At 35.1% G+C, this 12,470-nt stretch overlaps 1 protein-coding gene across 1 annotated transcript in view; it reads left to right on the top strand.

The window, feature by feature from the left end:
* LOC123661159 (serine/threonine-protein kinase minibrain) overlaps positions 1–11,428 on the top strand; it is a 135,701-nt gene extending 124,273 nt beyond the window's left edge. Inside the window, exons 7-12 of the mRNA XM_045596149.1 lie at positions 25–137; positions 1,806–2,015; positions 3,077–3,162; positions 4,255–4,384; positions 6,858–6,993; positions 10,415–11,428. Coding sequence (XP_045452105.1) covers positions 25–137; positions 1,806–2,015; positions 3,077–3,162; positions 4,255–4,384; positions 6,858–6,993; positions 10,415–10,533 — 794 coding nt within the window. The 3' untranslated portion in view covers positions 10,534–11,428. The remainder of the gene's footprint in view (positions 1–24; positions 138–1,805; positions 2,016–3,076; positions 3,163–4,254; positions 4,385–6,857; positions 6,994–10,414) is intronic.
* The last annotated feature ends 1,042 nt before the right edge of the window (positions 11,429–12,470 follow it).

Below are 12,470 nucleotides of genomic sequence, written 5' to 3'. Positions count from 1 at the left end.
ATGTTCATTTTTTTTATATTTCAGAACTAAATATAATTCACTGTGATCTTAAGCCTGAGAATATTTTACTATGCAATCCGAAGAGGTCAGCCATAAAAATTGTCGACTTTGGTAGCTCGTGTCAACTAGGTCAAAGGGTGAGTTATACACATAATTACAATTATATCATTATGTTTATAATTGTCAAATAAATTCTTAAAATATTTACAATAACTTATAGTAACAATCTTTTGGGCTATTTAGTTTATTATTGGCAGTATTTTAATATTGCTTGACTAGTTAGTTGAGTATTTTAATGCTAAGCAATTGATAACGACGGACTTTTTTCTATGCGATAATAGTGAACAATATATTGGTATTATAAATGTTTTATCAGAATATAACGCCTAGCAACGCTATGGATATTTAAATTATAAAGTAAACAGAGCAAAAAAATTATGTTCATATGTTTGTTTATAATATATATATATATATATATATATATATATATATATATATATATATATATATATATATATATATACTTACAACGAAGTAAGGAATTGTTGGGAAAAATATGTAATCGGAAATACGACATGACAAATACGATACTTTTGCAATCGAATACTTTGTGTATCTCGTTATCAGCTCGTATAAACTTCTCGCGGCATTTCACTTCGCCGCTACGTTTATTATTGCTTATTCCGTCTTTATCTCTATCTCTCTCGACCGATCTTGTCGCGACTTATTGTTTTACTTTCCTTTAGAAAATTTTTGTTACTATTATTAAAATAAGAATTTATGTATACATATGATAGTTTATTTTTATTAAAACAAAAACTGTGATACGTCATTGTTATATAACAATAATGACGAGAATCAGACAAAAATTAATTATTGTAAATTTAGCAAATTACTTTAGTAGTGATATAAACAATAAAGTTTTCATGACTAAGTTCAAGAATATCGTTGAAACAATGTAAACTGTGATGACTATATATTAAAAGAAACGGAAGATTCTCTAAGCACTACGCACAACATTTCCATTATTGAACACAGTCTAATTCGTGTCGTGATAAATCTTTTAGGGTCTTCCCGATTCATTACCCAAGTGTCAAAGTTTATCAACAACTACGCGTAAAACGTGCGTTTGTATGTACAGTCATGAAGTTATTGTATTGAATTTCTTGGACTTGTAGAACTATCAATGCATAACAAACATTATAAATTTATTGTTAATAATTATTGCATTAATTAAAATGTTAATTAGACGACCTTTGACCACTTCGACGTTTTCCTCGTTTCGTAAGTACATAAATGTAATGGTTCTTAATCAATAAGTATTCGAGTGTAATAAATAATGTCCCCGCTCTGGTGTAGTTGTGCGTGTAGTCGCCTATAACACCGACGTTTTGCGGGTTCGATTCCCGCTCGGGATGGATATTTGTATTTGTACAAATATTTCTCTCCAGATTGGATGTCTGTCCTTGTAGATCTCTCCTCCGTGACTCGGAGAGCACGTTAAGCCGTCGGTCCCAGTTATTATCAAAAATTACTAAAAGCAATCGTTACTCATAGTAGGGAACATATTCGCCAACCCACAGGGCACCAGCGTGTTTTTGTTTGTTTACGCCTCGCGCTTTATTATAAATATGTTAAATAAAATCGTTAGAAACAGTTCGGTTAAAATATGTGCTATTTATAAAATGTATGTACTGTTTGTTTCCATAAAAATGCAGAAATAAAAATTATATATATATATATATGTATATACGCAGTATTATTTGCTTGAATCGGTTAGTTGCAAGTGTAAATTTTTTTTACAGATATACCAATACATCCAATCGAGGTTCTACAGATCGCCGGAAGTCCTACTAGGGATACCTTACGACCTGGCGATCGATATGTGGTCGCTGGGTTGCATACTTGTCGAGATGCACACCGGCGAACCACTGTTCAGTGGGGCTAACGAGTTAGACCAGATGAACAAGATTGTCGAAGTATTAGGCATGCCTCCCGACCATTTGTTGGATCAGGTAATTATTACAATTATATTAATTTAACTAAGCTAGGGCACAGTGTAAAATATTCTTCTCAAAATCTGAAATGGGGAAGCACCTCGACCATATAGAAATTCTGTTGTTTCTGTTGGCAAGTAAGGTAAACCGGAGCTCCTGAGGGTAATTGGGAGTAGGGTTGGCAACACGCTTGCGAAATAACGAAGCTATCAAAGACTACACTTTTTCTACATTCTTGGCAGTTAATAAAATTGAATTGTCAACAGTTAACGATATACTTATATAATGATGTATGTATACGTGTAATTGTGAAACATTTGCAACGTCGACAATAATTGCAGCGTCGCGAAACATTGAGGATGAAGATGTAATAGCTCTTAACTCGTGATAATTGTTCTAACTTTGAACAGTATATAGCCGACGTTTAATTGTGTAACCGTTGACACGCTACGACCCACTTTCATTGTTAATTGGAAATAACACAACTTTTCGAACACTTTAGATCTTATTCGAACGAACGTATGAACGTGCTGCATGTTTAAATTAAATGAATAAATAATAATAATATCTTCTAACATACACTCGCTCGTCTGTTTCTAAGCTAAGCAACTTAATGCTTGTGTTATAGGTAACAGCTGACTGATATAGCTACATTTTTTTTCGATATATACATTTAAATAATACTTACATAAATAAATACATAGATTACACCCAGACTCGAGGTGGGAATCGAACCCACAACCCCCGTAGCTGAAACCTTGACAAAAACATATTAAGTGGTAACGTGTTCGTAGAAACAGTTTTACTTTACGTTTGTTGATGAAGACATAACACTCGTATATATTTTAATCGGGTAAATGTTACGTACTTAAAATGTTAATTGTACAGATTAAATCACAATACTCCGAAACTTAAATATTTTAACATTCATAAATGAAATAATATTATAACTTATTATTTATTGACGGAACATTTGCTTAACTTGTCAATTAATCTTTTATTCAGTTTGACTTTTATTATTTTAAAGGTTCTTTGAAAGTATTTTTGTTTTACAAAATTATCAAATTATTTTCTTTCAGGCTCATAAAACAAGAAAATTTTTCGACAAATTGCCGGCGTCAGAAGGTGGTGGTTACGTCCTCAAGAAAGTCGCGGGCAAAGATGGGTAGGTATAGTGTATTAGTTGATATCGTCCTCTGTTAAAAGTTTCCGTGTTTCTGTCTGTAATTTTGCCAAAAATATGTAGGAAGTTTTAACGCAAAACAATTTAGTAAAACTGCACAGAATGCTACTCATTGAGCACATATATATATATAATGTATGTTCGGGGATAACTTCGTCGTTTATGAACTGATTTTTCTTTTTTTTTTTGTTGGAAAGGAGATATATCCCTGGTGTGTACCATGATAAGGAAACCAGGATCTGATGATGGGATCCCAGAGAAATCAAGGGAAACTCTCGAAAATCCGTATAACTTTTTACTGGGTGTACCGATTTTGATGATTTTTATTTCAATCGAAAGCCGATGTTTATCATGTGGTCACATTTAAATTTCATCGAGATCTGATAACAACTTTTGGAGTAATCTTTGATAATGCGTATTTACTTGACTATTTTTTCTTCTACCCACGTTGTATTACTTGTCGATGTAATTGAAGTCGGTTTTTTTTCGTTTACGAGCAAATACAATTATTATCCTCCCACATCCCACACGAGCAGTGATGGGTACAGCGATATGATACACTTTGAAAGGTAATGTTTAAATTCAGCGAATATACTAATACTCCGATAGCCGTGATCGTCTATCGGAGTATTAGTATATGAGACTATTTTTCTACGTAGACTATTTTTTCTTCTACCCACGTTGTATTATATGTCGATGTAACTGAAGTCGGTTTTTCTTCGTTTGCTCGCAAACACAATCTAATCTAATCTGTGGTAAACGGTGTTGGTATTACGATAAGTACTTTTTGTATATATACTGATGTTGTTGATACCCATTGTAATACTGTAAAAAAATATATATATATGTATATATATATATATATATTTTTTTTTTTTTCTTCTACCCACGTTGTATTACTTGTCGATGTAATTGAAGTCGGTTTTTATTCGCCTGCCCGCAAACACAATTATAATTGATTATTTATCGTTGTGTCCATTTGTTATAAGTATTCTTTGACGGTTAGCAGGAAGCCTTATGTCCACTTTCCCGCTAACCGTCAAACACAATTATAATTGATGTCGTCGCCGCCAGCGGCTACCGGAAGTACCGCGCGGCGGGCACGCGGCGCCTGCACGACATCCTGGGCGTGGAGGGCGGCGGGCCGGCGGCGCGGCGGCGCGGCGAGCCCGGCCACTCCGTCTCCGACTACCTCAAGTTCAAGGTGGGTGCGCTTGTTGTTCTCTTTGATACTACTAGGGCTGCGTGCTGCTCACTTTATGGTAAGCGGTAGACGACGGGGAACGTCAGAAGCGACCTTACAGAAGATCACAGCTAAATAGTACTCACAGCTAAATAATACTGTTTTCAAGCGGTATTGTGTTCCTGTTGGTGAGTAAGGTGACCAGAGCTCGTGGGGGGGATTGGGTCAGCAACGCGCTTGCGATGCCTCTGGTGTTGCTGGCGTCTATAAGCTACGGTAATTTCTTACCATCAGGTGAGCTGTACGCTTGTTTGCCGACGTAGTGACATAAAAAAAGTGCTGTCAGCGCGTTGTCGACCCTACCCCCCAATCGCCTCACGAGCTCTGGCCACCTTCCTCGTCACGGGAACGGAAAACTGCTCGAAAGCAACTGAGGTAGTGCACGGCAGGAATTTCCTACTCAAAATATGGAGCAGCCCGACTGGGGTAGTCTCGACCTTTCGGGATTGTTCAGAGGTGAGCCGGACAGTCCCCATGGAGGAGAAGTCTGGTCGGTCGCTGGTGGGATCCTGTTGCCTGCAGATCCGGGACCCTCTAATTAAAGCGGCTGAAGGCTCCCGGAGGGGATTGCTCGGTATTGCACCCCCAAGTGCCGAAGCCGACATACGGTCTAGAACTGCCTACCCGAGCGTCCTGGATATCACCCGTAACTGGGTTCCCCTGCGATATCAAAAAAAAGTACCTCGACTTTACAGAAGATCACAGCTAAATAATACTGTTTTCAAGCAGTATTGTGTTCCTGTTGGTGAGTAAGGTGACCAGAGCTCCTGAGGGATTGGGGATTGGGTCGGCAACGCGCTTGCGATGCTTCTGGTGTTGCAGGCGTCTATAAGCTACGGTAATCTCTTACCATCAGGTGAGCGGTACGCTTGTTTGCCAACCTAGTGATATAAAAAAAGCAGTATTAATTCAAATAATATATAGATATCTTATAACATTCTCACACAGTCGGTTGCTAAAGTAAGCAACTTAATGCTTGTGTTATAGGTAACAGCCGACTGATATAGATATTTAAATCAATATTTATATAAATAATAAATATTAATAAATAAATATATATATTACATAACGCGATATATTATATATTATATATATTACATAATCGATTTTCCTCCGTATCTATTTGTTGTTCGTATATAATTTCACTAACTTGTATTATAGACTTCAGTTACTTGGGGGTGAACAAAGTATTTATGGTACTATAAAAAACCCATGAGCCACGGGTGACACACATGATATGATTTTGTATTATCTGACAGTAATAAAAATATATGACGAATAGTTTTTATTATCAATGCCTTGGCTCTGTGGGTAGAAACGACCAGCTATCAAGTGTTTACGTCATCAACTTTTTTATTATAAAAAATATGAAATGTTATTAGAGATTTGTAATAAATTTATAAAAATGAATAATTTAAATAGCCTGGATAAACTAGGCTCTTTTAGCTGTTTTTAAAACTAATATTGGAATTAATGATTCTCAACCGTTGTAAAAATGTGTGTATATTAAAAAATTTGTAGAACAATGTATATCAATAAGGTTTTCTTTCATTTACGGGGAAAAACTAACAACAAACCTATTATTTAAAAATTAGTATATTTATTGTAATGCTACAGTCTTTTTTAAACAATGTTTGATTAAGAAATGTAACAATTAGTAATCATTATTTTTCGGATTTTATGTAACTACGTTATCCTTACGAGATGTCCATTAATCACGTGAGATTCTAAAGGGCTTGAGGGAGTAAGGGGGATTGGAAAAATAACACATTACAAGGAGGTGAGGGAGGTCTGTAATGAGATATCACGTGTATTTAAATTTCATGTAACGCGCGATTTCTAAACTTTAAAAATAACCAATAAACACTGCAACTTTAATGCTTATCTAGAAATTTGCATTACGATCCTTAATTGTCTAAATTTTAATCAGATTCTACTTGTTTTCTTTTATCAATATACATTTTACAAAAAATACACGTGCTTTTGGGGGAAGAGATTTAGGAACCTCATCACATATTATGAAGGGAGGAATGGGAAACTTGCTAAAAAGCATCACGTGATTAAGGCCCGGTTTCCACCAAAGCGGAAAGGAGATGTGGATATAACGAAATCTGATCGGTTATTCATAACACATATCGTTTCGTCTCCTGTCCTCTCCACTTTGGTGGAAACCGAGTCTAATGGACGACCCCATACACTTTTCCAACAATTTCTTACTACTTCATTGTAAATCGAGTCCGCCATTACTGCCTATAATATTTCTTACCTAGCAACATGTTTTTTTGCTCACTCTTTAAAAAAAACAAACATTTGAACATAGCAACACTTCATAATTTTTTTTATAAAAGTTGTTAAAAAAATACACGTGATTAATGGACTACACCTATGAATAAATAAATGATTATCATACATGAAACGTAACAATAATTTCCAGGATCTAATCCTCCGCATGCTGGAGTACGATCCCAAGCAACGCGTCACTCCATACTACGCGCTTCAGCACAATTTCTTCAAGAGAACAGCCGACGAGTCGACGAACACGCAGCAAGCTCAGTCGCACCACCAACACGGTTAGTGCCCTTGCAGCGTTACGACTTGAAGAGAACTTTCCAGAATATTTCGAGGACGTCACCTTTGTGCTCACGTTGTATCGGGTATGTATTCAGGTTATATTTACAGTTGACAACCTGATGAAGCAGATTCGTGGCGGTGAGAAGGCTATTATATACTAACAGGCTACTTACACACGATACATTCACTAGATGTTTTCACATAATCTTTGTTCTGTTTATTTTTACACACGCGGTCGTCTGTTCCTAAGGTAAGCAACTTAATGCTTGTGTTATAGGTAACAGCCGACTGCTATAGCTAAATATATATACACAGAAATAATACATATAAAAAATAAATAGAAAAATATAATATAAATACTCAGGCGGGAATCGAACCCATAAAACTTGGAGCAGAAAGCAGGGCCACTACAAAGTTAATCAAATCAAATGAAGTGCGTTTTCGGTGATAAAATTTCAATAATTGACAACAAGCAGCTAATAGTGTCAATTCGGTAGCGTATTAACAGCTATAACACCTAAGTAGAAGCCAGAAGGCTGTTACACTCAGTAGTCAGTGCATACAGATTCACTAATATACGCAAAGAAAACGTAAGTTCATATCTTTCGATACAACTTTATTATTTATATAGCATGCACGTACAATAGGCAGCACCACTGAAATTACTGAACACACGGTTTTCATTAAATAACCATTAAAATATTCACCTTACTTGCCATCTGATTTTTAATATTTTAAACAATACAAGGTCTTATACCGTAATTTACTGGTCGTACTGTATCTTAAGCTACCAAAGGGATTTTGAAACGCCATTAAGGATACAATCAGTATGCCCCGAAGCGGACTCGGCCATCAAGCGAATCCAGTGAAATGGGTACGTATCTGCAAATAATTAGTATTATTTTAGATTTAACGATGACCAGCGGCAACGGGGCTTCAAACCAAAAGGGTTCAAATTTATGTATGTTCTGTGAAGACTTAGAGCATTAAAACCAGATATATTATATTAATAAGTATGGTCAGTATAGCATATTCTTCATAACTACATATAATTATTTTAAGCAGAAGAAAAATAGAATTACCCTCATGTGACAAAGAATGTTCCTGGTTTTTTACTACAGAATGTAAAATACTTAACATATTGAGATTAGTTTTTATTTTGTCATTATTGACTGATTTTATTCATTTTACAGATATTTTAATTTGTGATATTGTGTAGATTTAGGTCTGACATTATCATTTCCAGCTTTTGTTGTGTTTCCGCTAACACATGAAGCTTTATCATATCATTTTTATATGGGTGTGTTTGATCGGGTGCCCTCGGATATTTATGTAAATTATTATGTATGCAATGCAAATTTTTTATGGTAAATGTGCTAAGTATGAGATATACCTACTGCGCTCTTAAATTAACAAAATAATTTCTGTTTTAAATAATATCCGACTTGTATTTTAGCCTAGGCAAAATTATCCTTCATTGTCTGTAGATCGCATCACAACGTCACTGTGATTAACTAATTTGATGTTCACACAGATATACACAAATGGTCGAACATTTATATAAATTAACTCAGTTATAATTTAAAAAATTTGAATGGAAATGTCTTTGGTTTTCCTTTCTTATGAAAAAAATAGTAAATAAATACTGAATATTTTCTTGATTTCGCCAGGTCAGTATCGTTACGTGTTAGTCAAATAAATAAATGAAGTGAATTATGTCTATGCTGTCATTAATACAAGATATCGAAGTGAGTATTTAATAGCATGTGTGTAATATCGATGTTCGCGGCAGATGGGCCGGAAACGCGATGACTAGAGCGCTCCGGCGGCACGCCCTCGCGACACTAACGCCGCCATGTGCCTAACATTGTACGCCAGGTCTGCTGTCTTGATATAGGAATGCTATTTACTCACTCCCCTCGCCCCAATAACTAAAACCCATTCGTTAAACATCTCCTACTTGCCAATCACTTACCATTTGCCAATCACTTACCATTTGCCAATCACTTGCCATTTTTCCAAACATCTCCTATTTGTCAATCACTTACCATTTGCCAATAACTTCATATTTGCCATTCCCCTCCTATATGGATATCATAACACATTTCCAGCAACCTTCTATTTGCTAATTACCATACCATTTTAATTACCACCAACCTCCCGTTTCCCTACCGTTGCTTAACATCTCACAATTTCTGACAGCCCCTTGCTTGTACCTTCCAATGTACATTAACACGTGGGAGTGACGAGCGATGGTGACAATGTTGACATAATAATATAATAGTCTATTTTCATAGGTATTCGTCTCAGGCGAAATGAAAATGCATTCGTTTTATTGTACTTTATAAGCTACGGTTATGGTGTAAATATCTATATAAATTTATTACCAATAGGAAATTTAGAGCTAAATATGTTACTGACATCCGCTACTAAATACAATTCAAATCGGAATACTTAAGTTTGTTGTAATGATATTTAAAATATATATAAAAAATAAAATAAAATTATAAGCTTTTATAAGCAACAAACAGTTATTATGTCCAGAAATGTTTCATGATGTGAAATCATTATCGCAATTTCATTCGAATATTAATATATATTTTTTTATTTATAATATTGGGTTTCTTTAGTGTATGAAATTAGAATAATTAAATATGAAGAAATAAACAAAATTTAATGTTGTCGCCATCGCCTTTGTCGCTCCCCTCCATGGCTTCCACCATGTTTCGGTTATTTTGGCATGTTTCATCCATCGTATTGTAGTGCATGGCTTTTTGATGTGTTTATTACGGTGTCTGCAAAAAATTTGAGAATTATTGAAATTTAACTTGAAAATAAAAATGCACGCTTATATTCTAGACTTAACCTAACACGTAAATGTAGAATTTATAACATATATATTTTAATTGAAGAAACAAAGTATAATCTTAATGTTGTTGCAGATGTCGAATACATTGTTTTTCTTTCTAACTATATATTTATTTATTTTTTTCAAATAAAAATAATGTTGAACTATTAATAAAATATATTAGAATGAATTAGTAAAAATATTTATAATTTGGTCCAAAACGATTTAGGCAGATACTAGTAGTCAATTGATTAGGTTCCCGTAAATTAGTTACACCCTTTCTAGATGACCCAGCGCTATAAAATTTAGTTAGCTTATAACATTCTTTAAACTTCAAGTCGAAATCGTTTCACGTTGTAATTTGTTTTGATTTGATACACAGTTTGTACAGCTTCAAAGCAATTTCAAATATTTTATCTGCCAGTTGATTTGCGATTTTTTTAAATAAAAAATATCAATAAATTGTCGATACAAACTGTTTAAAAATCAAAATTTTACAGCTTGTTTGAGAAACGATTTCGTATTTAGTGTGTATGACAAGCGACAAGTAGTGTAATCTATTTATTTAACAGTGGGCGGCGCTCGGCTGTGGGGCGGCGCGGAACGTATGGAGGTGGAGGGGGTTCGACGCGACGATGACATGTTGCAACCCGTCTGCCAGTTGCAGCACAGCCCCGTCGCCATCCACTAGCGCCGCGGCGTGAAGCGACGTGACGTGACGCGGCGTGACGTGACGCGAGTGACAGTGACGCGAGTGACATAGTGCAGTTGTCGGTGTGTGATGTGTGTGACGTGCAAGTGACGCGGTGCGCGCAGACAGTGCTCGATACGTGGCGATGCGGCGACGCTCTCGGACTGAATCCGTATTTATAATTCTATATTTTTATTTAATGCGATAAGTCTGACTGTAAAGAAACGTTGTAATGACGAATTGTTACTTGGTAACATGTATTGTATTATTTGTTCGTAAACGCTTCACTCGACCGTACTTAGAGGGTACCGCGGGCCTGCCCCCCTCCCCCCACATCCGGACGCATCAAGGGCATGAAAGCTAGGTTTTTTTATTGTTACGCAATGCATATCAAAGACGCAATATGGTAGAAAATAAATATTGTACATAAATTTAGGAGACCGATTAATAACGGATACAGACTGCAACTTTAACCGATTAATATAGTTTAGATACATCTATGCTAGTTAAGCTTTCGTTCAGTTAATTATCGCAAGCTTTATATTTTTAAAGTGTCGGCAACTGATGACTGAATATCAAAGGGCCAAACAGAATTTCATTTTATCAATACAACCAAATAAAAAAAATAGTTTAAAGTGATAAAAAAAGTATTTTTTGACTGCACAAATTGATTGGATTCGATACTCCTGACGTTGAAATCATTTGAAACTTTGCCCTCGCATTTCAGAGTTGTTGTATATTGTAAATGTTTTAATTCCAATCTCACATGCATGAGATTTGAGATTCTGTACATCAATACACGTGTACTGTGTTAATATATATATATAGGTTATTTTTGACCCATTGGAATATTCAGACGATATGTAAAACAAAGAATAGTGTATAGGTAATTCTATTAAAAAAAAAACACAAAATGTACTTGTAGGTTACGAGAATGTTGATCATATAAAAAAAAATTTGGGTATTTCAGATAGGAGTTAATAAATTAAAATGACTTGTTCAACCTTTTTGGATTTGAATCTACAATAGACTAACCTCATTGCAACAGACTGGTCGTAAATTTCTAACGGAGATATTTTGTATAGCATACACTGAATCACTGCCTTATTGTGCCGGAACTTTTATGGATAAGGCCCGCTACTCACTTGCTTTTTTTGCGTCCATGATTGTGTGAAACGTGACTTATGTAAGTTGTACCTTGTAGTACAAAATGTATTGCACATATTATTTGTATAATATTGTATACTGTAATGTTGTAAGAGGATACTGGGACTCTTTGGTACAAAACGGAGTTGGATATTCTATAGTGTCTATATTGTATGTAATAAAGAGGCAAAGAGGTTGTATATTAGATTTTGCTTGTATAGCAATAAAATAACGACTTTGCATAATTTTGACGAGATCCTATGGATTAGTTGATTAGGGTCTATCGAGTAGCTTTTTTATACTCTGTTATAGACACAGAAATACCATAGAAGATAATTTAATACGGTTTATATTAACGATCACAATGTCCTGGGTTGCTGGTGCGAGCGCCGGTAAAAAGTTGCGTCAGTAGCGGGCCTTAAATTTAGTTGCTTTACCCTGAACAGATGTGAATTAGCAAATTATATTTTTTTCAATTGTGTATAATAAATAGTTGTGAACCGACTGACGTTAGGCGTTTAGGGTTAAGTGACTAAAGACATTGCAACTGATAGCAGATTTTTTTGTGCTGCAGAATGTTGCTGTGATTTTTTATAAAAAGATAAACTCCCCCACCCCCCGAAAAGTTATTTTAAAATAACAATGTTTGTATGGTACAATTATTTTCGTACATGAAGCATGAAAGTATTTTCTTATATTTTTTCTAGATATTTAAGCGCTGCGACTGTCTCTCAACAGTTTTTTTTTATTTTATTTATTTGTAGATTTGAATCTATTTCTAATCTCTCTGG

The sequence above is a fragment of the Melitaea cinxia genome, chromosome 16, assembly GCF_905220565.1.
Source record: "Melitaea cinxia chromosome 16, ilMelCinx1.1, whole genome shotgun sequence".
Classification (NCBI taxonomy): Eukaryota; Metazoa; Arthropoda; class Insecta; order Lepidoptera; family Nymphalidae; genus Melitaea; species Melitaea cinxia.
This window is presented reverse-complemented; position numbering and strand designations above follow the sequence as displayed.